The sequence below is a fragment of the Anas acuta genome, chromosome 13 (assembly GCF_963932015.1).
Source record: "Anas acuta chromosome 13, bAnaAcu1.1, whole genome shotgun sequence".
Classification (NCBI taxonomy): domain Eukaryota; kingdom Metazoa; phylum Chordata; class Aves; order Anseriformes; family Anatidae; genus Anas; species Anas acuta.
Window position 1 is genome coordinate 2567050 of NC_088991.1, and position 27549 is coordinate 2594598.

The window sequence follows — 27549 nt, forward strand, 5'->3', positions numbered from 1 at the left end:
GGCGTCGCACGAACCCCACAACACCCCCAGGGCCCCACAGCGAGGCCCCGGCCCCGCCCCCACCAGGCTCCGGGCCCGCCCCCGGCCCCGTAGCCGCCTCAGCCGCTGCGCGCAGGCGCCGCGGAGCCGCTGCCCGGGCCGGGGTCTGGGCCGGGGCCGGGGCCGGGGCCGGGGCCGGGGCCCGGCGGGCAGCATGCGGCAGGCCCTGACTCAGCAGCGGCCGGGCGGCATCGCCCTGCCTGACTCCGTGGGTAAGCGGGGCCGGGGCCGGGGCCGGGGCCGGGGCCGGGGGCGGCGTGGCGCGGCCATGTTGTGCGGCGTGGCCGGGGGGCTGCAGGGGGCTGCCCCGCTGCTCGCTCGTCCCCCCGCTCGCCGAGGGGAGTCGGTGCTGTGCCCGGGGGTAGGAGCCGCAGCACATCGAGGCCACACGAAGGTAGCTGTCACTCTGAACTTCTGCAGCAATCTACAGAAAACCACCCTAGTTTGGTAGGGGGCTCGCCCTGCTGACACCCCGGTTGGTGGTGGGCTTGTGGCTGTGGTGCTAAGGACGTTTCTGGGGCTTAATGTAAAAATGGTCTTAGTGAAGCCTGAACGCATTTCGAGTGCCGTTCCAGTGAAAGAAATAGGTGATACGCAGCGCTAATGTCTTTACCTCTGCCTCACAGAGTTATATGCAAGCCGCCTCATATGCTCACACTGCAAGATACCTCTAAACGCGGCAAGTTTGGAGGTATGTGGATAAATCACAGAGGTATCTGGTCTGGATAAATCACAGAGAAAAGGCTGTTACTGCCGTTTAAAAGGAGAGGTGGCAAAGCTGTGCAGTGCTCGTGGCTTCGCTTTGCTCTCCTGCACGTAAAGCTGAACCTGGTTCAGTAGCAAAGAGGAAAACAGCCAAGCTAGCAGGGAATTTTGCAGCAAAAATTTATGTCCTGATGGGTGATTTAGCCAGGGCAGCCATCAGCGGACATGCTGTTTAAAAGCCCGGGGTCTCTGAAACAGCTGCAGGCGTCCTTCTGGAAGTACAAAACCACTTTATCAATGTATGTGTAACAAAGCAGCTTTTCAGAGAAAGGAACAACGACATTAGTGTCCTAGAACAGAGATGAAGTGGAGATGATCGCATTTTCTCTGAGATTTCAAATTAAAGGGTTGTGGTGGTTTTTCTTCAGACCTGGAATTAAAACATCTGGCTTCCCCCCCCTTCCCCCCCCCCCCCCCCCTTATTAAGGAATATTTAGAAGATTTCAGAAGTCTTTTGATTGGAAATCTTTTGTTCCATGCTATCGCATGTTGGTGTGTGACAGTTTTGAGCTGGGAAACAATGGAGAAATGTGAATGTGGGGAGCAGGGTTGTGAAACAAGTTCCAAGTGCATATATGATATTTCAAGCTTCTTGTTTTAGAGCATTTTCTTGAAGAAAAGTTACTATAAAATACTCTGGTTTTGAGGAAGATGGCATATTTTGCCATTTTTCATTGTGACTTTTTGAAGGATCTGTTGAAGGATACCCTTTTTGAAGGACATGCAGAAGGACCAGTGTGTAGCTCCATGTGTATGCCCCTCACTCATTCAGGCTGGCGCTGCAGGGCTGTTTGGGAGGCACACGAGCATCTGCACACCCACACAGCCTAACCCTAACGAGTTTAAGCTGTGTGAGGAATGTATGGCTGTGCTACTTCTCTTCTCATTTACCAGCCAAGCTGTAGCAGTGATCAGAAGGTTGGTGACCTACTGTGTTTAAGCAAGACAGGTTCTTCCCTCCTTCCATTCAGAACTAAGCTTTGTAAAAGGTAGCAACTTGTTCCCCCCCTTTCTGAAGTTTTTTGTTCAGCTGAACCTTTAGTCCTAGTGCTTTGGTATTTCATGACATTTCTGTGATGCTTGCATTAAAAGGATGACATTAGAACTGGAGCATTGCACAAACTCCGGTATTTGGGAGGCAGTACGTTCAGAATAGCCTGGTATCTTGATGGATTTTAAACACTTAAAAGTCTAGATTTTTATATTATTAGCTTATTTGGCAGATTTAGGAGAATAAAAAGAGAGTGATGATAAAAGATACAGCCTGGGCCTTAGGGATACTTTTAGCAGTTATTTGAAATGTGTGTTTTATTTGGAACTAGCACCTGTCTAGATATTCACTCCAGCTAAGAACTGACTAACCACTTGTCAGACCTCTTGCTTTTGGACCTCGTGATGTCCCAGTACTGCAGTTACAGCTGTGCCCAAGGGCACAAGCAGGAGAAGAGCTTTTTCTTCCAGAGATGCTAGCAAGTCAAAAAGGACACAGTTTTTCCCTACAAATTCCTCCTGCCTTTTATCTCCTTGTGTTGGGGTGGTAAGCCTGCTCAGGACTCGGCTGTGTTTTTGAGCTCATCTGCTCTCTGTGGATGTGATGGTTTGGCCCTGAGCTGAGCGTGGCTGTGCCACCACAGAGCATGGATCACCCAGTGAGGATGTGCTGTGGCTGGTAGTGGGGTCTGTGCTTGACAGGGGGAGAGTTGTCCCTACAGAGGAAGGAAGTGGTTTGTACCAATATGTGTCCATGTAGCTGTTGTGGTGAACACAGATCTGTTTAGCTTTGCTGCAAATTATTTGCAGACCCTGAAGAAGGTGCAGGCCCTTATTTAGGGTCTGGAACATCTATTGTCAAGTCAGCAAGCTGCCTTGTGAGGCCTGAAGTGCACTTACCTTTGGAGAATTTGGTCAGGACAGCAATGTATGGCATGGCCAAGTCCAGTCGGCCTGCTGAGTTAGCAGTTCCTTTCTGTAGCTGTTTTTTCTACCATATGCAGGCTGCCAGAGTGCCCTGCTCACCTCACATGGGGGCTCCCAGGGGTGTTTTTGTCCTGGTTTTGGCTGGGATGGAGTTAATTTTCTTCTTAGGAGCTGGTATTTTCCTCCTAAATCCAAAACACAGTACCACATCAGCTCCTAGGAAGAAAGTTAACTCTATCCCAGCCAAACCCAGGACATGTTTTCTCTAGGGAACATGCTCAGTGGTAGAAGCAGCTCCTTGCTCTTGGGGTGCGTTCCTGCCCTGCTTTGAAATACCTTGCAAGGTACTCGTGGTGTGCACACCACTTGGGAGCCTCTGGAGTGGAGAATGCCTCCACCTGCTCCCTGGGTGCTTTGGAGAGCCCCGGGCTGCAAGGATGGGATTTGGAGTGGTCCCAGGAGCCACAGGGAGCAGGTGCAGCCCCAGGGCAGGCAGGGGACCATTACAGCCTGTTATCCTGCCAGCTGCTCACTTGTGATGGATTGTGTTTACATAATGCATGAAATGTAATCAAAAGAATTGTTCCACAAACTGATTTAAAGATTGCAGAATACACACTGAACAAACAACCCTAAAGGTGTTGCTGAGTGTAAGGTGGCAGCCAGCTTTCCTCTTGGCTGATGGGATCACTATTTTATATTTATACTCATTTGGGAGATCTATAAATACATTAAAAAAAAAAAAAAAACCCAAACCCTCAAGTTCATTATTCAAACATCTAAAAATACCTGGAAGTAGAGAATGATACTGCAGGAGAAGTGGCTGTTACTGGTGATGTCTCATTTATATGGAAAATCGTGGATGCTTTCTGATATGTTTACAGTGAAGATTTCCCCCTTCAAAACAGGCGGTGTAGAGTGTGGATATTTGGCTCGATGTAAGCAGACATATATCAGAAGAGAAATGAATACATAATGGTAGTATTTATCATTATCTTGATTGTCCCAGACTGGAGGGTGCCGGAAGGCTTTGTTGTATCCAGGTAAGCTTTGCCAAGTTACAGTTCTTAAGGCTCTCTTCATCCATATCCAAGCAATGATAAACAGATGTGAATTCAGATGCCCTAGTTAGCAGTTGATAAAGCATGTTAGTGAAGGTGAAAAGAGACAGACAAATCAAAAAATATTCTCACGTTGCCAGAAAGGAAATTCACCGTTATGTGGTTGGTGGTGGGAGGAAAATTTTGTGATACTGTGACCACCCCCAGATGGAATTAGCAAATTCTGTTGTGTGTGTTTTTAGGGTCGTTCAATAGAAGAAAAAGAAATTCCCTCTACGTAACTGTGACTCTCCTCATTGTGTCAGTATTAATTCTAACGGTGGGCCTAGCTGCTACAACAAGAACACAAAATGTGACTGTTGGAGGTTATTACCCAGGGGTTATTGTAAGTATAGAACTCCTAGGTAGGTCTAGAAAACTTATTGCCTATAAAGTCCCTTGTGATGCTGCAAATGTTATAAAGGGTGATCTTGTCCTGAATATTAACGTATGCTCAGCTACTTCATTGCAATTTGATTTATTTGTTTTATTATTTTGCACCTGCTGATCATTCCCATGCAAAAATCCCATCCAGTCAAGTGGCAGTTTCCCCTGAGCTTAGGTACTTACATGCTTTTGATCATAGAATCATAGAATATCCTGAGTTGGAAGGGACCCTTAAGGATCATCAAGTCCAACTCTTGACACCGCATAGGTCTACCCAAAAGTTCAGACCATGTGACTAAGTGCACAGTCCAATCTCTTCTTAAATTCAGACAGGCTCGGTGCAGTGACCACTTCCCTGGGGAGCCCGTTCCAGTGTGCAACCACCCTCTCTGTGAAGAACCCCCTCCTGATGTCAAGCCTAAACTTCCCCTGCCTCAGCTTAACCCCGTTCCCGCGGGTCCTGTCACTGGTGTTAATGGAGAAAAGGTCTCCTGCCTCTCGACGCCCCCTTACGAGGAAGTTGTAGACTCTGATGAGGTCTCCCCTCAGCCTCCTCTTCTCCAGGCTGAACAGGCCCAGCACCCTCAGCCGTTCCTCGTACGTCTTCACAGTGTTTCAGTAATAAATCACCACACAGACCCACAAATTACTTTACAAAGATCAGCAGTGATCTACTTTACAAAGATCAGCAGTGATCTAACAGTGAGACAGATAAATAGGTGTGACGTCAGTCAAAGCAACCCAAGAACTTCTTTGTTTACATGCATCAGATTAACCCCAGCCATAGGTGAGGAGAAGGACCAGACGTACTAACAACAGCTGAGAGACTGGGTTTTAGGATAGACTAGTTCAGCTGAAAGGGACCTACAAAGGTAATGGAGTCCAAAAGCGAAATACTGTTCATATGAACTCACCGTCAAAAAGTTCATGTGACAAGTGTTTAATGATTGGCATTCTGAATGAAGAACTGCACTAGCAGTAGCTTTGGCAATTTGCCATACATATCAAAGTGGCTAGCACATTGATGTTTTTTTTAAATCAACAAATGAGAATGGGGAAGGATGATCTTCAAATTGCTTAATTTAGGGAAGACCACTGGTGCCCAGCCTTCCTGCCAGTAGATGTACAACTGTCTACAGAAGCATGTGAGGAGAGTACATTGTGCACCGCCTGGCCCAGAACCACAGGTGTGCACTCTGTGATCCTGCCCAAAAAGAGGTCCAGCATGTGCTGTAAAGCATGTGCTGGGCTGTCCCGATGTCTGTCTGAGGCATGCTCATACAGGAGAACAGTAAGGACTGAGCTGCAGCTAAATCCATTTCTTAGGAACTGAGCACAATTGCAGTCCTTGAGCTAGAGGCTCCTGGTGTAACAGCCAAAGGCTGCTACACACTTAAGTTTGGAGCCCCAAAGTTGGAGGTTTAAAGCCAGGTCAGATTACTAGCGGGAGAGTTGTTCTTGCCTTATTACTATCTGATTTATTTACCATGCACTGCTGATCTCTGGAAGGTTTTTACTGCCCTGTGGACAAGCTCTTCTGTGAGTGAAGAAAGCCCCTTTGCAGCCATTCGTGTGGAACATTATTACGGACAGCGTTTGGTCTCTTTGATTTAGGATCAGTTTTCTGGCTCATGCAAGTAACTCTGCTTTTAGATCTGATCTTTTTAAAAGAGGACTATCGAGTTTTTAAAAGAGGACTATCATGGTGTTGAGAAGGGTGATGATCTGGCTTCCAGCTCTCCATGCTAAGCCTATGCTGTCAGCCCAAGCTGGACCTCGTGCCTCAGAGCAGGTCCCCCAGACTGCCGCAGATGATGGAGCCTGGTGTTTGCGTCCCTGTGACATCTACCTTGTTATTTATTCTTCGGCAACGTCAACACTGCTTACATCTTTTGTGAGACTTGATCTGCTCAAGGGCTTCATGAATTCCTGGACTTGAGAAGGGTGTTGAGTCACTCGCTTTATTTGGAGACCCCCTGATTGTGTCTGTAGGCCTGTCACCAAATTCCCACTCTCAATCCACTAAGCTGTGGAAATGCACAACAACCTCGCTGGTCTCCCGAGCAGGAAAGCATTCCTGTTTGCTGCTGGGTGCTTCAGCAGGTACTTAAAATAGCTGATGTTTTGTAACAAGATGGGATCTCTCCCTTTGCTGTGCCGAGAGGGTGTTGGTGAGGTGTCCCTGGGCAGATTATGTCCACAGGTAGCGGGTCCACAGAAGTCATGTCACCCACAGCTTCACACTGATGTTAGGCCCACGTGTCTCCACCGCACTGCTGGTGCAGTTACTCTGTGTCAGCGAGGAAAAGAGAGCCCCAAAGCTCTGTTTTGGTCTAGCTTTGTGCTCCTCAGCCTAGGGCCCTGATGTGTGCGAGTAGACGGAGCAGCAGGCTCCATCTGTAATCGTGCAGCAGCCCTGTGGTGATCTGGGTGGGTGTGATGGCTCCACATATGTGCTGTCACTGTCACCTGGCTGGCACTGGCTCCTCTAAAAGTAGACCTGTACTGTGCCATTTGGCCGCCAGGGTGCCTCCTAGCCCCCAGGCCTAATGCTCCTCCTTTGGATCGCCTGCCTCGGGTATGGAAAGAAGTGTCTGTCTGTGGGGAAATCATCTTCCTAGGCCTCTGCTCCTGAGGAAGGACTGAAACAGGCACTAGAGACCTTCCATGCATCAGTGGGATTTTGTTTTTTTCACAGAGCAGTTCCTCACTGACACAGCTGGAGGAGCTGAAGCAGAGGGCACGAGGATGTGTCTGGTACCCAGGCTGCCTTCACTGCCACCCTAACCACTGGTACCTTCACAGCTACTTCTGTGAACACCTCAGCTGTGTCTCCGTGGGAAATAGTGGCTGGCTGACTGATGTGGGCCTGGGAAGCCCAGACTAGAACAGTGACACTCAGCAAGCAGGAGTAATCATCAGGTACACAGGGCAAGCACCCTTATGGGAGCAGGGATCATAGGCTGAGAGGTTAGCTTAAAAATCCTGCATCTTCTTAAAGTAATAACTCACAAGTTCCTTCCATCTCTTTTGTGAATCTTCAAGAAAAATGTTCTTCAAGACTTCTCAGCTATGAACTCCAAGAGCTCTTCCACTTTGTACAGTGGGCGTCCAGCAGCTGCAGAGGCAGCTGGATGTGGCACAGCTCTGTGCAGGATAGCTGGATTGAGGAATGGGACAGCGCCTCTGTGAAGGCAGAACAAGGCTTATCAGAAGCCTCTCCTCTGTGTTGCCTTGTAAAAGGCCATCCATGTGGTACAAATGCTCTCTCCAAGTTATAACAGCTTCTGGCATCAGTGTAAATGATTGACCTTTCTTAGGCACTGAGTGAAACACCTTTTCTATAATGGCTCCTTGTCAAGCAAGTTGGCCAGGGGCATTCTTCTGGAAAAGCACGTTCATTTGTACCCTGTCCTCCTTCCAGACAGACGTCCCCAGGGGATCCTACCCACCAGCAAATAACAGTGATGCAATTAATGCAGATTACTAAGGATTCTGATGAGGAACTGCTGTTTTTCCCATTAACGCTGGTTGAGAATCCACCAATTTATTTGATCTTTGCCCATTGGATGTACTCAGTCACTCTGATTTCTTCGTTTTTAATTACCATCAATTATTTCAAGTCTCTCACATTTTGGTTTGGGGCTGCTCTGAAATGCCATGTGCGCTTCTCTTAAATGTGTCAGATCAAGTTTAAAGGGTACAAAAGGGTTTTCTTGAATGTTTGCCTTAGGTGTGTATTGCCAGACATCCTCTTTGCTGCTAAATATCAGCAGACTGAAAATATTACCTGGATCCAAGTCACTGTTAATGCCTGGATCGCTCAGGTTTGGGGCTTGAAATTGAATTTTAAGACTCTTCTTACATGGAAAAGGTGGGGGGGGGTTGTTTTCCCAAACTGAATAAAATAATGAAAGATCAGCCCAGAAACATCAGCAGATCTGTTTGTGGCAGTTCAGTCATGCCCTGGCTCTCTTCCCTTTTAGTGCCTGCCCTCACTGCTGTGCTTCACACTTTGGTGGCTAGTTCCTTTGGACCCCAATGTGAGTCCACTCTGGGAGCTCAGAGTGCAGCACAGACAGCTGGGAAGCAGTAGCTAGGTCAGCTGCTCTGCTTTAATCCCATGCTGTTGGATTCAACACTCCTTGCTGCCTTTGGCACCAGCACCAAATTTTACAGGGCTTAAGCAGAGCAGGGTAAGTTTTAGCACCAACTTTTTGTCACTTTTCTGCCGGTTAATCTTTACTTATGCCTGTCTGTTAATACCGGTTTTGTTAAACCATTCCTTTCCATTCCTGGATCTTAAAATATTGATTTCAGGCTGCTTGACCCATTCTTGAGCCACTGCAGCTTGTTTTGTGCCTTGCTTTGCTTCCTTAGGAGCTGGCCAGTTATTTAGCTTTCTCACCCAGATCTTCACTGCCCCCCCCTCATCTACTGAATGGATTTGTAGCCTGCTGAGTACAAGCAATGGCAGCTGTAGGACTTCCGAGCATTTCTCTTTGCTGACCAAAAGTAGTGGGGTTGTGTGTGCTACGCACTGATCAAAGACCTGTCTAGTTATGACCCTTACAGAAGTACGTCTAGATCTTCCCCTCTAGTCCTCAGTTCCCTGTTTGTAGCTTGGTTGAGGCATACTGTGTCCTAGAAACTTCTTTAGTGTAATTAAATAGCTTAAGGCTTTAGAGAAAGGTCAGTGAAGTCACTCCTAACTGACTTCACTGAGCTGAAATAAAAACAGGGTTGTCAGTTACAGCAGCAAGAAAATACACTTTTGCCGGAGTAGCTCATTCTGTTGGCTGGGCTGCTGTGGGTTCTTTTGGTGAAAGAAGGACACTGGCTGATAACACTTCACCTCTGGAAGTGAGGGAGGGGTAGCAGGTGGAGAGAAACTGCTGAGTCTATGTGAGTATGAGCTCTCCCTTATTTCATGCTTCACATCAAGGAACTCTGAGCTGAAAACTTAGGTGACAGCTCACATCCTTGGTGAGGTTACTAGAGCCTGGTCCTGCAAATGCTAGTGATGTCCTGCTAGGTTTGCATCTGAGGACTGCTGAATGTTGACAGGGTTGTTCCAAGACGGCAGTGCACATGCTCATCCACCACCCATTTCTCAGCATCACCAGGGAGGGGATTGAGGTCAGAATTCATCCTTTTGGTTTTTACACACCTTTTAGTGTCACATGAGGGGTACCCTTGACCGTTTTAGCTAATGACAGACTCCATTGATTTTCATGCTGAGGGAAGAGTGCTCACGCATCAATGTGTTCTTTTGCTGCTTCTGGATTTAATTGTGCTCTGTTTGTATGTGAAATATGTTGGGTGTCTTCCTGATCTAAATGCTAACAATATGTTGTCTTTCAGCTTGGTTTTGGGTCGTTTCTTGGAATAATTGGATCAAACTTGATAGAAAACAAAAGGCAAATGGTAAGTTCACTACGTAGACTTTCAAGAAAAAAAAAAAGTGAGAGCAACTTGAATTTTGTATGTAAAGACTGTTGCTAACTTTCCTGACCCTTCCAGGCTAGAGATGCATGCCTCTTGAGAGCTGTGGATGGTTCTTGGCAGCCCATGGCTGTTAACCCAGATACTTTTTTAAATTTTCAAAAATGCTTGAGGAAGCACAGAGTAACTATACACAGTCTCATTGAACTCAGTGGGATTTTTCAAGGGCTCAAAATAGTGTTTGGTGTTTTCAGGATACTTGATGCTTCGTAGACTCACTCCCAGCGCTTTTTCATTTGAGCTGTCACAGTATGTGGCACAGAATAGAAATAGTTTAGGTACAATATAGTTATTTTAAATCTTTTAAAATAAATTCCTAGAGACTTGAAGCTCTGCAAAAATTGCTTTTGGTGGTTTTCTATTCTAAGCAAAGGATAGAGAGGAAGATGGTAAAACAGCCAACCCAGAGACTGGACGTAAAAGCCTCTGGAGAGCCCAGCAGAAAGGCCTGTCTTGGCTGGGTCTCTCATGTCCCATAAGGGTGTCTTGCAGGCTCTGTTTCACAACCTCCTCCTCTTCCCACCTGTGCTTGGAGGTGTCAGCAGCTGCAGTGTCCCTCTCAATGGCTGCCCCAGGCCCTGGCAGTGAGGTCTTTCCAGCTTTCCTCATGTGAGGTGGCATGGGGGGACCATGCTGCAGCTGCCCATCGTGCTTGCCCACCACCACTGCGTGCTTCTGCAGTGATGGAGCTGCCTCTGCAGAGAGGCCTGTGGACTTGCTTAGCACCATGTGCTGCTGACAAAGGCAGAAGGGGATCTGGAGAAATTCCTGCTTGTGCGAAGTCAGAGGCTGGGCTCCCCTTTGCTTTGCAAGCAGTGTCCTCCCCCCAGAGCACAGCCCTGGCAACAGGGAGAGGGTGGGACAGGCCCTGCAGGAAAGGAAACCTTCCTTTTCCACAGGGCTCAGGGTAGGTGGGTTTCCTGATGGCTATTTGTTGTTTTTGCTCCAGCTATGCGAGAGCAACATGTCCTGCTCCTTCTGTCCTTGCAGCTTTCCAAGCCCCGTGCTCATCGTCTATTAGCAGCAGATCAGAGCCTGGTTGAGCAAGCATCATATTACACCGATGCCATGTTTGCAGGGCTGCTCATAAATGACAGTGTGGCTCTGACCTGGCTTGGTTGTTTATTCCAAAGAGCCCCGGGTAGCCGGTGTCTGTTCTTTTCATTTCTCTGTCATTTTGTGTCCTAAAAAGCATGCGTGACCCAGCTTTGCAAGGATTGCATCACTGCCACCTGGGTTTGCAGGCTAACATGAGCCTCCTCTGACTGCAGAGGACACAGAGTTGCTGCCACTCATTGTCCCCATACTTTATTCATGTTTCCTCTTTACCCTGGGGCACTTAATTTTACAGTGGCACTTGAGCCAATTATGTGTTTCCTTAATACCACTGCCAGTGCAAGATGATTTTATTTTTTTATGGACTTCCTTCGTGTCCTAATTTACTAGAAGGCTGTCTGCATTGCTCGTTACTCAATCTCTCCTCAGTAGGGCAGGACGAGCTAAAAGCAACTTCTATAGCCGTGTTCCTGTGCATGTTTCTTCCCATGAGCTGGCTAGGGGGGCATGAGGAGTCGAGTGTGCCAACCTGGCCAAAGGGAGAACTAACCTGAAACTTAATTCTGTCCTGCCTGCTGGCAGAAATAGATGTCTCTCATTTCTCCCACCTTGTCATGCTGACTTCCCTGCCATGTGGCTTGTCAGAGCAGTGGAGAGCTTTCAGCAGAGTTTGTTCCTTGAGGGCAGCGGTTTTCAAATGAGGAGTCAGCATTTTGTGCCGCTTTCTGACAGTCACCCATGCCACGCAAAAGGAGTTGTCAGCAGCTTTGCAGCCTGTGTATCACTGGGATGTGGCCGGAAGGAGACTTCTGACCAGAAAGCTCCTATTTTATAGTTCCTACTTTATCTAAAACCAGTTTGTCTTTTCTAGTCCTAGTTCGGCTCCATGTAACTGACATCAGTGGCAGCTACCTGAAGAACCAATATCTTTTTCTTGTTATAGTAACAGTATTGTTGATTCTGAATCAAAATCTTCTTGACAAATCATAAGATTAGTTGAAAACCATGTGATTTTTAAAATGCCTTTTTATACATTAATTTGCCATTTTATTATCTTTCTCATAAATTCTCAGTGTTTGTTTTTCAGGCTTCTTTTTCTACAGCTCAGAGAGGAAATCTGGGGGTATGTAAAGTTAGCAAACCAATTTCTGACATCAGATCCTCACTCAGATCCTAGTGGGGCTGTTACGAAAGTCTCATCATTAACCTTGTGTCATTTGAAATAACCATGTTAACAGCTCCTGTCTACAAGAGCGGGGCCAACAGACAAATAACCCAATTGTATATATATACTTAGGTTTTGGCTCACTTCCCATCTCCAGTGCTTGTGCTTTTTAGGGAGAACATCTTCCTTTGTGTGTGCATGCAATGAAGGAAAGTACATAGGGAAACTTACTACAGAATAATGTAAGCCATAAAAACCATTCCTTCCACCAAGATTGTATGAAGCTGTGGTTTCCCCCATTTTGTGCTCTCACTGTGTGGGTCAGAGGAGTGTGACCGTTGTGATGGTCCAAGTTGTGCTTCAGCTGTGGAGATGGAGCGGGTCCAAATGGGGAGGAATTGCTGGTGTTTACAGCAAACAGAAACGGGGTCCTGACCCTGGAAAACTTGTCGCTTGCTACCATCGGCAGGCTTGTTGGGGCATCTAATTCCAGCAGCAGCTTGTTACTGGTGACAGTGACTTGTTTTTACAGCAATTGGATTAATCTTAGTCTTCTCTGCCTACCACCACAGTTTATCTTTGCAGTGGGACAGTGCAAGTCTTAGAAGCTTGCTCATGTGTCCAGGATGATGTCTCATCCCATTTGGCTGGGGAAGAAATAGGATTGTTTGAAGGTCTGGGTTGGAGGCCAAGACAATAGGAGTCTTTCAGGGTTTCAGCAAGGTTAAACTTTTACTGATAATTTGCTGAGGAATTATTAGAGGTTTAGTAAAAGCACATACATCTCTCTATCCCTATATTTTTTTCCTTGATTTGGAATGTATGACCGCATGTGGATTCCACGTTGTCTTGTTCTGTTCAGGTTCTTGGGTGGTGGCTGTTTTCCAGCTTGGGCAGGGAGGGGACATCCTGCCTGCCCTCAGGCCTTTGGGGATTTTTGTGGTCTCCCTGAAAACCGCTTCAGACTCCAGGAGACAGAAAAGGTGTTTGAGAAAGAGAAATGACTCCTCTTCCTTCAGGATCAGCAAATGACTGGCTGGAGAGGCTGCAACAGTGGAAGAAAAGTAGGGATGTCTGCTCTTTGTTGGCACTGTTTTCACAGAATAAAACTAGTGTGACTTATCTGAAAATTCCAAGCTACTTAAAAAATACATATAGGATCCTTTCTGGCTTGTGTTTGTCAAAGGTTTTGGTTTGTCCTCCCGAGAACTGGCTCCTTAAGCAGTGCCAAGAACTGAGTTTTTCAAATATTACTTAACAGCTAGGCTTTAAAACATCCATGCCCAGAGACCTGAGGTATTTGTCAGTGCTGACCAGGATAGTTGTTACTTTTGCATGTGTATTATTAATCATTTTTAATGTTGCTCATAGCTCCTAATTACCAGAATCACCTCTGTACTTGTGGAGAAGCAGCTTTTAGCAAGCAGCACTTGAAGACTACAACCTCTGGAGTGAAAACTCCCTGGGGAAAAACTCACCAAAGCTTTCAGTTCTTTAAATGGAAATGCTGCCGTTCTCAAGTATGTGAACCTGTCTGGTAGGCTGCTTAGTCCAGTGGGCAAATACTAATACTGACAAAATGTTTGTCTTGCCCCTTGGTGCCCCCCTGCTTTTGGTGGTCTCCCTGCTCAGTGTCTCTCCATCCCAACACAATACGGGGTACGACATGGCCGTGGCTGACTCCTTGCAGCCCCTCCAAGCCAGAGTGGGCTGTTCTGGCACTCACCTGGCACAGGGTACAGAGGCAGTGCACACACCTCTCCTTGCCAGCTGAAGAAGTTGCAGCCTTCTTCGTTGTGCCAGCCAGCACAGTCACTGAGGTCTTGTGGCCTTTGCTGGCTTCAGCAGAAGCCACTGTGGGATGAAATGGCCTGAGGGTTGTTCACAGGAGCACCTTGCCTGCAGCTCTTTGTGGTGGGGGAGAAGAAATCCCTCCTTTCTCTGCAGGGAAGAGTTAAAGACAGCAGCAGCCAGAAGAGGAGGTGTATCCCCAGCCAAAGCTTAGCATTTTGGTGTCACGGAAGAACTTGCATTACAATATCATGTCCCCAGAGAACCTGTCTGGCACTGCTGCTCCTGCTATGTTGCCTCTACCTCTGCATAACAGGCTCTCCTCTGAGACACACATCCCATTGACTTCAATAAGACCAGTCTGTGCAGCCTGGGCAAACATTTGGGTCATTGATTGCTCAAGGCCTTAGTGGCTGTGGTTTCTGTATTGTTGTGGAGGGGGCATGCAGCATTTGGTTGTGGCGAGGCAGATCATACTTTGCTTTGTTTTCCTTTCTCAGCTGGTTGCATCGATCGTCTTCATCAGCTTTGGTGTCATTGCTGCATTCTGCTGTGCCATAGTAGATGGCGTCTTTGCTGCCAGACACATAGTAAGTGCTTCCAGGAAAACATGGGGCCTGCCATCCTTTTACTTGAGGAAAAGAGGTGATGTGTCCACACGCCACATCAGACTGCATCGAGCTCTGTAAATACACGTCAGATGCTGAATGCTGGTTTAAATTACAAAATTTAGAAAAACGTGTTGGCTTTACAAAAAAATATTTTTAAACGCACATTAAACGTTAAGACCTGGAAACTTTGCTTTAGTTCTTTTGTGCTTCGTGTGCTTACTGAGACTGAAATGTATAAGGCATAATGTGAATTACAGCTAGTGCCAAGTGATAACATATGAGCGGTAGCATCAGTCTTATTTTACATGCTTGTAGTGGTCATTCCTAATGATGATTGTATCAGTGTATGTTCTAGTAGAGGGATACAATTTGATACAAAGCTCACTGAGGGGGTGCAGTACAAACAGGAAGCACTCACTGGGCTCTAAGTTTACATTTGATGACTTAAAAAACAATATGAGCTGCTGCTGGCATGACCAATCACTAGTATAAAAAAACTGCAAAAACTTCAGCTGTTAGGATATAAAAAAAACAAACACTTGATTTCATTTGAAGTTTTAAATTGAAATTTATTACTGCAAGCATTTTTTTTTTCCTGCAACTTTGATATTTGATGATTTTGTTTTTGTTTGGTTTTAATTTTTGGCAAAATGGGATTAAAAAGACACGCTTAGAATTTATTTGCAATCAGAGTGGGAAGCGATTTCAGACTGTCACAGTTACCATGAAATGGAAACTCTGCATGTCAGCTGGCTCTTTATTCTGCCTTGTAACACAGACTCCCCTTTCTGCCTCTGAGCATCCGAGCGGTAGAGAAACCTTGGGATGGCAGGATTTGCTGGCAGAGCACAGGGCAGCGATAGGTCTCAGTCTGTCGGGATGTGAGGGCAACTCTTGACTACCTCTACCCTCTCTCAGGGGTTCGTGAAGCTTTGATAGAGCCCCTGGAGCCTGAGCCCACAGGCCAGCTGCGTGATTTGGGGCACTGACCTCGTGGGCTGGGAGCTGGCACTTGGTCCTGCCAGTTGCTGGGATGCCTGCGCGTCTGCAGCAGGGACCGCATGGCTGGGGTGACGAGGGCTCTGGTTTCTGTCTCTTGATTAACGGGTGTGCTTTTGGCCTCCTCTAACCGTGCAAGAATGTCACTGTCTGGCCAGAGACATGCTCCTGCCACCCGAGCACATAGCGTTCCCACTGTGGCCCTTCCACTGGGTGTGCTGGGTGGCACCCGGAGAGTGGGCCCAGCTGCCCGCAGGGAGGGTCCTGGGCATGGGTTTGTCCCTACAGCGTATCAGCCAGCATGCACAAGGCAAAGCAGTTGCCACCACCCTCCCTGCCCCAAAGGGAAATTTGGCATTGCTTTCTCTGTGGGTTCAGGCATCCCTGGGATGCGTCTGGGAAAATGAGGAATGGATAATTCAGCTCAGGGTGGCTGCCCTCACCCAGGTGAGGCTGGCTTAAGAGCCCGCCACTTCCACTTCAGCTGCCACATATATGTGCCTCAAAGGACCAGAGCTAAAATCTATCTGGGGGTCAGGAGGGGCTGCTGTGGGTGGGTCCTGGGGCAGGAACCTCTCCAAGGCCTGGCCTGCTTCCCCAGCCCAGCTGGGCAGCAGATTTTGGTTTTATTGTGGTGCTAATTCTGGTGCTTTTCCATCGGCAGGACCTGAGGCCGCTGTATGCGGGACGATGCCAGTACTACTCCAAGAGTACCACGCTGCCAGAGGTGAGAACAGCTGTGGCTGTGCTGTCTCCTTGCAGGGGTGGCTTCATCTTGCAGATGGAGAAACCTCCTGGCAGGCTGCTGCTGCCATCTTCGGAGCTCTGCGGAGCGGCTGGGAGGCCGGGAATGCCTTTCTCCATGATTGGTGCTGTGCTAGCAGAGAAGTAGTTAAGAAAGGAGGAGGTGGGAGAGGAAAATACACTGATTTCTTTAAATCTTCAGCTGCACATTCATTACAGGAACAGGGTGTGGATTAAGAGTCCAGACAGCAGTAACTTCTGTGGATGTGAACAAAATGTACCTTCCTCTGCACCTCTGCTTGTGTCTTCTCCAGAGAGAAGCCTGCTGGGGATGGGTGTTCCTGCCACACAGTGACAGTGTGTATGGGACACCCTTGGCTTCTTTTCCTCTAAGGTTTCCTCCCAAGTGTCTGAGTAGCTGTGATATCTGAGTAGCTGTGAATAACCACTACATTCCACATAAAAATGCCTGCTGCAGGTGCAAATAAAGTGCCACCCAGTGGCATTGGTGGTGTCCTTTTTGGCCCAAAGACCATCCATGTGAACTTAGGTGTTAGCACCCACAGGCAGCCAATTGACCCCTTTGCTCAGTTATTTGCCGGTACTGGAATCTTTCCCTGATAACGTCAGTCTCTTGACAATTCTTTGCTCTACATTGCCATCTGGGGAAGAGTGTTAGTTCAGCAGGGTCTTATCTCTTTGCAAGAGTTACACAACTCCCTTCCTATGCAGACGCGTGCTTATCTGTGACTTCCCCATGGTGGAAGGAAAACCTGGCCTGTTCTAGTCATGTGTGTCTTTATTGCAGCCTGCCTACTTTGTGAGAGCTGTGCTGCAAGATAAGGGAAGAAAAATCTGCCTGGGGCTCATACTGGGATCAGTGCAAAACCTACATGTAGAGCAGGCCAAATGGCAGTGGAATTTGTGTTTGGTGATTGTATCCTCATGTGCCTTACGTATTTCTTCTGGATTCACACAGGCAATCTGTCATCCGCAACGCCGTGCACCCTGCACACCGAAAATAAAAACCAACACCTGCTTCTGTTGTGACCTGTACAACTGTGGGAAGTGAGTAAGCAGGAAAAAAAAACAACCATTCCTGTCATGGGCAGAGTGAGCAGTGGTCACGCTGTTTTGCAGGTGTCTGAAGGGCCAGGATAAGGCAGGAGCAAAGTTTTGGTTAATGACAGCTGTTGTAGGAAGGGAACTGAAGCTGTGGTTGCTTCCCATAAGGACTCCCAGTCAGAAAGAGAGTGAAGGGGTATATGAAGTATACTAAAACTACACCAGCTACACATAAGCATACCCCACGCCAGTCCAGCTGGAAAAATGGGTGTTACTTCTCATTATGGGTGTAATGTCCCATTACTTCCATTCCTGGTGCCTTGCCCTTTTTTTTTTCCCACTGTTGAGTGTCCTTTGTCCTGACACCTGTGGGTACCACTTGTTCATTGAGTTTTATTTTATTTTAGTAGATAAAGGTTGTGACATTGTTCTTCCTCGCCTTCCTCTCTGTTTTGTTTCCCATCCTAGTAACAGGGAGGAGAGTTCACAAACTAGTGCCACCTGCGTGTTCATAAATCAGTGCCCTCTTTGCCCAGTGAATATTTCCTATGGTTACAAGAGTGGAAAGCGCACCAGCAGTGTGCAAGGCTGAGTCAGAAGGGTGGTTAGCAATAGAGCACCCTCACACAGTGATCGCACCATTGTTTGATCTGGCTGCTGTGCCTAAGCTAACCATGGAGCATGCAGTTCTTATGTCATTTGGGGTGTCTAGTGTGTGTCAGCAGAGAAAAAATGTTTTTTTTAGTTCTGGCTCTTGCCTCAGGCTGTTTCAGGGGTAATGTTTCTTATCATACTTAACTGAGCTGGCCCCCATGTAAATCATTGACTGTGGAGGGAGATCAAAAGATGCTGTTGGAAGAGGGTGGCTAGGTGTGCTGGGAAGGGTAATCCCTGGTCTCAGTAGTACATCATTTCTGTGTGAGCATTTAAAGAACATGATTGCTTTTTACTAACTGAAGGGAATGATACACCTAGAAGTGACTGGAACAGAAAAATTTGTAACTGTTCTGTATTAATGGGTGTTTTTTTCTGTTTTATTTTTTTTTCCCCAGCCAGGCTGGTTCAGGGTTCTGCCTTGGACCCATTTTCCCTTATTTTGTACCAGTTGTTATGATCTTAATCTTGCTTGGTGCCCCATAAGTGCATTGCACTGTGGAGATGCTGGTTCTTTTGGGATCTCAGGCACGGACACTAAAGGCTGGTTAGCATGTTTATTATGTAAAGGATGGGAATTACTGAAAAAGTGAGGCAATTTTACATCCTTTGTGATGCCAGGAATGCTGGAAGCAGCAGTATTGTATGAGCCCCTTCATATCGAATGTTGTGCAGGGTTGCCATCCCTGGTGAGATTCAGCAGCTTCATGGTTTTTCACGTCATTATAGTATTCTTTAAAGTCTGTGCAGTGCTGAATGTTCTTGATGGTGTACCAGGGTTCACTGGGAACGTTATGCTCTTATGCATCTCCATAGGAACAAGCTTGTACAAGCAGTAAGTACAGGTTGTGTTGTTAAAGGCAGTCATGGTATGTGCTTTCTCTAGTTCAGGTTGTTCAGGCACTTCACAGCCAAGGCCAGTGGTTAACCTCTGCCTCGATTCTGCTTGAAATCATCTCCTCATTGCAATCTCTTCTGCAGTGGCCCACTACAACAAGAAAAAGGAAAAGAAGAAACTGGAAGTGAGTAATAGGGGAAGGAGGCTGGTTTCCCTACTGATTCCAGGACTGGTATGTCCTTGGGAAGCCACCAGCATGAAGGGCTGGCTCTGGAGATTTCAATTGATGGAAATAAGAGGCAGGTTCAGACTCAAGGGCATTTTGATATTAGTAGGTCTTGTAGGACTTGTTTGTTTCACAGCATATCAAGCCATCTCTGCTGCCAGTATCATGCAGGGAGATCTTAGATGCTACAAGAATGGGATCTAGAAGGCTTTACCCTCACTCTAATCTTGGTGGTTATGTCCAGGCAATCGTTAAATTGCAGGATGTGTTTTACTTGCCCAGTGAAGAGCTTAGGTTTTATTGTGTGGTGTGTTTTTTTTAATCATTTTTGTTTTACTGTGGTATTTTTTTTTCCTAATCCAGCAGAGTAGAGATTTCTGGAGGCTACTATGAATACATTGATGTCAGCAGCTGTCAGGACATCATCCATCTTTACCACTTGCTTTGGTCGGCAACAATTCTGAACATAGTGGGGCTATTCCTAGGGATCATTACAGCAGCGATACTTGGAGGCTTTAAAGACATGGTAAGATGGTACCAATTCCTGTGCAAATCAGACGAATTGCCTTTTTAAAATAAGCATGGAAACAGCTATTGATATTTCAGTGCAAATGATCTATGCATCACTGCCATCAGGCCAGAAAGAAGGACATGAAATAATTCTAAGGAGAAAGTAAAAACGATCAACTTTTCTGATCTGGTGTCACTGCCTGAACACAATTAGAAAAGATGAAAAGAAATAGGGATTTTATTTTCAAAAGGAACTTTCTCGGAAGTGTTGGCAATACCAGGATGAATAAAAATCAACTTTTTATTTAAAAATGATATTTCTTTTCATAGCACTGACCTTCTACAAGGAAATGTGTGGTTGTTGCTCTCGAATTGTTGATTTTATAGCAATAGTAGAGTTCTGAGCTTTACAGAATATTTACGCAGCCCTGCTAGGCTGAAACTCTCCATGTAGTTTCTTCATGTTGCAGAATCTGAGAAGGTGAGGTTAGGACCAAAGCCAGGCAAGAGAGTGCAAACTTCATAGAGTGGAAAAAAATGCTGTTCTGGCAGCACAAGCTTTGAAGTACCCTCACTCACCCAGGTTGCTTGTCACGTCCCGTACAGTTTTGTTTTGACGAGAACAAATCAATGGGGAGAACTGAACATTCAATACATACATATAGTTCAGTCTCTTATGACTCATTTGGAATAATACAAAATGAGACATGCAGAAAAGAACATTTTTTGTCTTGTCAATATATTTTTCTTACAAACAAATCTTGGGCCCTTCATCAGGGGTGCCTCATTTCAAAATTCTGAACTTTCCTACTCTGTTTTCAGATGCACTAAAATCTTCCCAAACAAATCTTGAGATACATTCTCAGCTGTGTGTTACAGTCTTCTGACCCACACCAGACAGCCTGTAAACCACTGCAAAAAGATGTATGGAAGTCTCTGTGAACAGCAGCACAAGAGGATTTGAAATATGCCGATCTCAAAATGCACTGAGTAATAGAGTAATCAAAATTAACACTTCGCATCTTCACAAATAGGAGAAACAGTCTAAGCAGTCACTTTGTTTGAATACTAACATGCACTGGGCTATTGCCAGGCCTGTTCTGGGGAATCTAAAGGAAACAATGGATTGGTAAAGAATGAAATGACCTCAAGACTTGCCTGCTGCCTAAGAGGGAAATAGATTGCTAGTTTCTGATTCAGCAGAATCGAGCTCTAGGGAGACACTTTGCTCCCTTAAATCATTTCTGTTTTCATTCAGCTGTCAGTTTTTGGTGACTCTGAAGATGTCCTGGTTAGCAGTTGAGATTCTTTCTTTGTTTTAACAGACTCCTTCCATCCCTACGCTGAACTGCACGGTTGAAAATGCACATCCTACGGTGTCCTATTACTCGAGGCCACAGGTGACATCTTACAACACCTACTACCACAGCACTCCTCACCTGCCTCCCTACTCGGCATATGACTTTCAGGTACAGAACATTACAGGATGTTTCCTCGTTTAGTTAGAAAGTTAAATATAGCCCAGTCTGCAGGACTCTGGAAACCTGTCTTCCTGTCATTTACACGGTTTAATTTTCCTGTTCATACAGAGAACACCAGGCCTTTCCTACTAGCCACTGCTCCTTGGCAGCACTCTTTCTGACTAAGACAAGGTTTTCCTGAAAGCTTCTCCTTGAAGAGAAGGCAACAGGACATGCTGCCTGCTTCCCCTGTCCTTCACCAGCAGAGGCCACATTAAAAATGGTCATTGCCTCTGGCATCTGTGATGCTCTGAGGATAGAGGCAAAGCAAGATGTTCTGGTGATTTTTTTTTGGTTTGTTTGTTTTTATTAGGCCAACTGCTGTGCCCGAGAGAAACAGATGAGCTTTTGGAAATGAGCTGTTTGAGCTCCTGGTATACCAACTGAAAACCTCTTCTGTTTTTCCCACACACTTCAGCTGGGTCTAAGAGCAGTCCCTGCAAACACCACTGCTGCTGCAATCCCTGTCTCTTCTGAGTTACGGACCTGTGATTTCACTTGAACCTTGCTGTCAGCATTGGTTTTTACCTTGTGGGAATGTCTGTATCTGCTTCAACGTCAGTACTTCTTTCAGGTGGATATTACCAGAGTGGTGATGTTAATTTAACATCATACATTTTCTTGGCAACCATTATGGCAGGAGACTTTTTTTTAATTAACAAGAGCTCAATTTCTTAGACATCAGCTAAGAGATTGTGGTCTGCAGTAGCCACAATCTCCCCCATCAGACCCATGCACTAAATGTGCCTTGCATCCAAACCTTTCTGTTTTTATTGCTAGTGCCACTGGACAACACTGTTGTCGGAATTTCGTAGAGATATTTGAACATCAGAAATTCTAAGACTTATGTATACAGATTTGTGACTTGTTTTTTGAGAATAGCACAACCTGGGACACTCAGCAGTGTTGTATAACTTTTTCCTGTTACAGAGATGCCAACCTCAGCATATATCTTAAAAAGCTCTTCTGTGAAGTCCATTTGTCAGACACTTAGCTGATAATAAACACTGTTTAACTCTGTGCTTGTCTGTACTGCCACTGCACCAGCAGTGAGCTCAGCATGGGTTGATTTGCCCTGCTTTTCAACTAAAAGTACTGCTGGGGCTCTCCTAGCATTTACATCTCAGCCAGCAGATGAAAGCCCTTGTTTCTCACTGCTGTGGTAGCACAGGTGTTGGTTTAGGAGCTGGCCAACAAAAGCCGGTTGTAAATTAAGGTAATCCAAGTCTTGCTTTCAGATGCAGTTCTAAGTGTGAGCCTTTCTTGTCCTCAAGGAAATGTGAGAGCCTGTGGGAAAGCATTAGCTGAGGGCTCTGGTTGTGGGGGCTCTTTATCTTCTCTGATCTGAGCAGTGTCTTTACCACACAGACACCTTCTCCCCTGCGCAACCTCACTCCTCAACGCCCTGTCAAAGGCTGCAAAAATTCTGGTGCCAAAATGGGCTAGGTCAGTACTTCCCAGTATAAGTGACCTCTTTCCCAAGGAAAAGAAAAAGGAAAAAAAAAATGCCACTCCAAAGTCTGTAAGGAAGTTTGTGCCCCTGCAGCATCTTTGCTTCCCCACACAATGTAAGACAGCAGAACTGGTGCTCTGGTTTGCCAATGGATGTTGGCAGTTACTAGTTCTCACCACAGGAAGCAACATCCCCCAGGAGAGCAGGCTCTTTGTGGTGCCAAAGTCTTTACAATATGCTGAGACAGGAAGTGGACAGGAGGAAGCTGTTCTGGTGAGGGTGGCAGCCTGTATGTTATTCCTCCCTTTGCATGGTCTGGTGGCCAGGGGGCAGTTAGCTGAGCACATCTCAGTCCTGCAACATTTTGCCTTCTGCAAGAGGACACAGATGAATGGTTCATTTCACCCCAGCAGCAGCATGCTCTGCCTCTTATCCCCTTTCGAAAGAGAGGTATTAGTGCTGGCTTCGTTAATAAAACCAGTTTGCTGCCTGAAGCTGGAGCAAGCCAGGCTGGCTCTGCAGCTGCAACAAAGGCGGCTCTCCTCAAAGCCTCGGGCTGTTGCCAGGCAGCAGCACTCAGATGCTTTGTAGTGTTTGAAACCCAAGGCTGCCTTTGCTCAACGGTGTCCATGCTGTGCTGCTGCAGCAGTGTCCTTACAAATAAGTGGCTCTGTAGGCTGGGGGCTGCCACTGATGGGGGCTGCTGTGTTATTTAAAATGAGAATGAGCTGTATGGCTTTCTGTGGCCACCTAGCTGACCAAGCTGGGCTTTCGTGGGTTATGTATCTACTCAATAAACAGTCACAGGTCAGTTTTAGGTAAGTGATTTAGTAAGTAAGCATTAAAAAAAAAAAAAAAAAAAAAGAAGCTGTTTGAAAACAATTTATTATCCCCACAGTCAGTCATCCTTGCCCCCACCAGGATAAAATCTGACCTTGAACGTTGTCTGCAGCTCAGCCTTGCAAGGTGTGAGTGCCCTGCTCCAGTGCTGATCCCTCAGCAGTGCTGTACAAATCCTCTCCTTGCACACCTTTTGTCACACTGGCTCTGTCTGAGCAGTGCCTGCCTGCAGCCCAAGGGATGAGCCAGCCTGAGGGTGCTTGCTGCTCGGTACCAAAGCAGGAACGTGCTCTATTTCAGAAACGCAGTGTACTGATAGCGTGACCCCATCCCTTCCCCAGGCTGCCCTATGGCTGCCCTACGAGTGCCTCCTTAGGATGGGCCAGGTGGCAAATGGTAACACAAGGTGCAGCTTGGGAATATGATTGCCAGGGATAAAGATAAAGCGTATTGGTGGCGCAGGAGCCGATGTAGGTGACAGTATTTCATTACCTATTCAGAGATAATTTGTCTGGCTATTTGTGAACAGAACACAGCATGTTCACAGGTCAATCACAGTGCCAACATCATATGACTTCAGGCTTAAGGTATTTTTGATAACAAAGGTATTTTGGAGAGCAGAAATTAATTTTCAGGCACATGCAGTTTTTCTGTGTAAAACCTTCTGAAGCTTTGCATTTACTGAAGAGTTTCATTATCTTATTGCCATTATTTTTTTGGTTGCTTTTTTTCTTTTTTAATTAGTGATGAAAGTAGTACAAGAAGAAGTGAGCTCTAGCCTCTTTGTTGCCACTGGTTCATGTATGAAACCCCAAGATGTGAAAGAGACTAATCAGTTTTCAGTTGTTCCGGCTATGTGAAACAGAAGCAAGTACACAGCAGAAGTGATGAGAGAGAAATTCTTAAATGCTTCCTTGAGTGCAACGAGTTATTTGAATGCTTAGTTGCGTGTACACATGCTTTGCAGAATTGAGTCTTGAAATATTAATCTTACACTGCTCGGTAATTAAATATTATTTTACCATTGTCCTTTATTTAGAAATGTTACAGCTTTCTTGCTTTTTCCCTGCAGCATTCCAGCGTGTTTCCAGCCTCCACTCCTTCTGGCCTCTCCGATGACCCCCAGTCAGTGTCACCTTCTCCCAGCTATATGTGGTCTTCCAATGCACCTCCTCGTTACTCCCCACCGTATTTTCCACCTTTTGAAAAGCCACCACCTTATACGCCATAAAGAATGTGGAAGAGAAGAAAGAAATACTTGCCATTGAAATAATTGTGAACATTTTGTATTTATATTTTACTGTGGGAGAAAGCAGGAGGATAGAAACAGGAGATAATTGCAAATATGACTAGTTGATCAGACTGTTATTTCATGCAAGACTTATTTCAGAGGTTTATCAATGGGGCATGAGGAAAGGGATGTATTGTGAATGTTTTGCAGTGGTGGTGAGTACCAGGGGACCTAAATTCTAGCCTCCTCATTTTCCAGTGAGGTTCATATAGTCCTTGTTTTTTAATAAAGTGATACGACACGTATGCTAGATTCTGGTCTGCCTTACTCCATCTTGAGCCAAGCTGAAGTAAGAGTAGCCAGGACCAACAGCTGCCCAAGAATATCTTTCTGTTCAAGGTGAGAGTGCTTGCAGACAGCTCAGCTTGATGCTTGTTTTGTCTGGTCTTTCGTCTCCAGTTGTTGGGGTTTTGTGGGGCCACTGAACCTAGCTCACGTCACTTGTTGATTACAGTCTATGTAATGGAAATCCTTGTGAGGAGCCACGACAGCATCTCTTAACACTAAAACTAATGAATAGAGGTAACTTCATAGGGTATTTTCATATTTGTCCAGCAGAACAACTGGAATATTGCTTTTTTGACAGGAAAAACTTTAATAGGCTTTATTAGCTGTTTTATTTTGGGTTACTACAATGCAGTGAAAACTTTTTTTTTTTCCTTCTGTTTGGTTGGGAATTATTTTTTAAGCTTGTAATTTCAACTTTTTTAATGGGTTGAATCAGCACCCTGAATAAGCACTGTTTTAGTAGCTGTATTACAGGCTGCACATAAGGAATTTCCACTACTAGTTCTCCAAGATGTAAGTCTCACATGGATAAAATTCATCGCCATGTAATATAGGATGAAGCTGATAAGAATTTACAGTTATTGTCGTGACTTTCATTTAATCTTCAGCTGATGACTGTGCTGATTGATCTAGATTCCAACAAATTTTGCATGCATCCTGCATAACAAAAGAAGGTCAGCTTTGTTATGTGATACAATGTCCTGTAAAGTGTGGTTCTACTCCAGGAAGTGACCTCAGATGACAGCTTTTAGATCTAAGCTGCTTAACCTGAGCATTCTCAACTGCTTGCTTCAGAGTTAAAAAATAAGGTATTGACATTTTATTCCTTATTTCCTAAAAATTTGATTTCCTTTGCACCAAATTGTTGATCCTATTCCTAAGTTGTCTACATGACCTTCAATTTAATGCAAACAGAAAGCTACCAGAAAGCTAAATCTTGTATGCAGAATCTGGAAGTGGTATACATGCTAGGGAAAGAAAACAACAGCTAGAATTTAAACTGTGGCATCTCTCTGCTTTTAAGCTAAAAAAAACTGAAATACTGTCAAAATGGAGAATAAATGCTGAAGTCCCTGATCTCACTTTTCAAAGTACACTCACACTTTATAATGCTGTTTTTACTACTATGCATTTGCAAAGCCTTTAGGCTCAGCTGTGTGTTAACTTTATCATTCCACTGTCAAACACTAGTCAGTATATTAGTAAGTTAAAGGATGACACCTTTTATCCAGAAGCAAGCATGTACCTTTTCTCCAGCAACAAATAAAAATAAATAGCTGGAGAAAGCAATACAGCACTTGTGATTTAAAGCAGTAGTGTATGCAAAACATTTCCTGGTGACATTTTGTTTTACTGAGGTAGCTGAAGTGCAGCCCCTGTAAATTTGCATATTGAAAATAAATTTGCATACTAGGGCTTCATCCATTTTATATTATGTTTTCGAAAACGAAATATTGTTAAAGAGATTCATGTGCAATTTCCAAATAGGCAGTATCTAAAACTCCCCACAAACCTATCACTTGAAGGACACATAAATTTAATATCAGAAGACTTTTTATTGCTGCATCTTTGAAATGGAAGCTAACAGTCCTGTCCCACTTTCAACAAACATACTATACCATTTGTGCCTATCTACTAAATAGGGCTAGAAGGACTAGGGGACACCACAGGACAGGACTAAGAAAACTCATAAGGGGAGCACAACTTGGTGGCAGAGAAACAATAAAGAAATGATGGTGTCACTGGTTTCAACTTGACAGATATACTAAACTTAGAAAATTATCCAAATTCTTGTTTTATAAGGAACTCTAAGGAATATTTAAGCAAAAATTACATTGCTGCTTTAAATTCAGTGTAAAAGGATAAGGCCATTGTCACATTAAAAAAAAAATAATAATAATGGTTGGATTTTTCTGTTGAACTACCCATTACCTTCTGCTTGAGTAAAACTAAGTGTTTAATGTAAATGCAACATTCTGCACTGTATTCATCATTTCTTATGTGAATGTAAAATTGTGACTCATATGTACCCTTTTATTACTTTACCAAAGTTAAATAAAATTGTGTGACTTTTGTAAACATTTATAACTTGCATTTTACACTTCAGCAATGGTCCTGTTTCACAAGCACCTTTAATGCTAGTTGAGGAATTTGGTTTAACAGCATGCATTTAAGAACAATCAAAAACACAAAACAACAGGACTTGCTGTACTAGGAAATCAGTGGTGGTTCTACCAGGAGTAGGCAGAGATTTGTTTTATTATTAAGTTCTGTTTTGTTAAGCCTCAGATATCCCCACATGTCAGTTTTGCAGCCCTACCCACATAACAGGATGCATTAATTTCAATCACTGTAAAGTCATTGCTGCTAAATTTCTGCTTAACATGGATGAATAATCCGTCCAGTTAAGAGTTTCATGTACTTTTGTGTTTATTGTATTTGGGCCTAATTCTGTCCTGAACACACTAACTGCTATTTGATGTTAGCAGAAATGGAAGACGTGTGCCATGTACATAAAGACATCTAAGCTATCGTTTTTATATATTACTCATTGAATTGTATGCCTTATCTGTGCTAAGTTCAACTAAAGTAAGTAATTTTCTCAATGTTAGCCAGCATTCAACAGCAATCTAACTATTCCATATGATAACCAGTTAAGAATAGAAGACGTAATACTGAGTTAGCTGAAATGCATTTTGCTGGTCACTATATATATTTTTCTTGATTTCTAGGTTATTTGCAACCACATTAATAGTTGGACAGAGTACTCTACTGATCTGAGGGT

The 27549-nt window shown here is 45.1% G+C and overlaps 1 protein-coding gene across 9 annotated transcripts; it reads left to right on the forward strand.

Moving 5' to 3' along the window:
- Positions 1–93: 93 nt before the first annotated feature.
- TMEM255A (transmembrane protein 255A) lies at positions 94–26843 on the forward strand. Of its 9 annotated transcripts, none has more exons than XM_068697636.1 (9): positions 94–251; positions 4025–4167; positions 9573–9635; positions 14226–14315; positions 16000–16062; positions 17059–17147; positions 19229–19388; positions 20698–20841; positions 24258–26843. In XM_068697636.1, the coding sequence occupies exons 1-9, from the start codon at positions 194–196 to the stop codon at positions 24414–24416; spliced, it is 969 nt and encodes a 322-aa protein (XP_068553737.1). In that variant the 5' UTR covers positions 94–193; the 3' UTR covers positions 24417–26843. The 9 variants fall into 9 exon arrangements, with proteins under 9 accessions (XP_068553737.1, XP_068553741.1, XP_068553736.1 ...); XM_068697635.1 differs by having other exon boundaries at positions 95–251; positions 19226–19388; XM_068697639.1 differs by lacking the exon at positions 4025–4167 and adding an exon at positions 666–730 and having other exon boundaries at positions 100–251; positions 19226–19388.
- Positions 26844–27549: the final 706 nt, after the last annotated feature.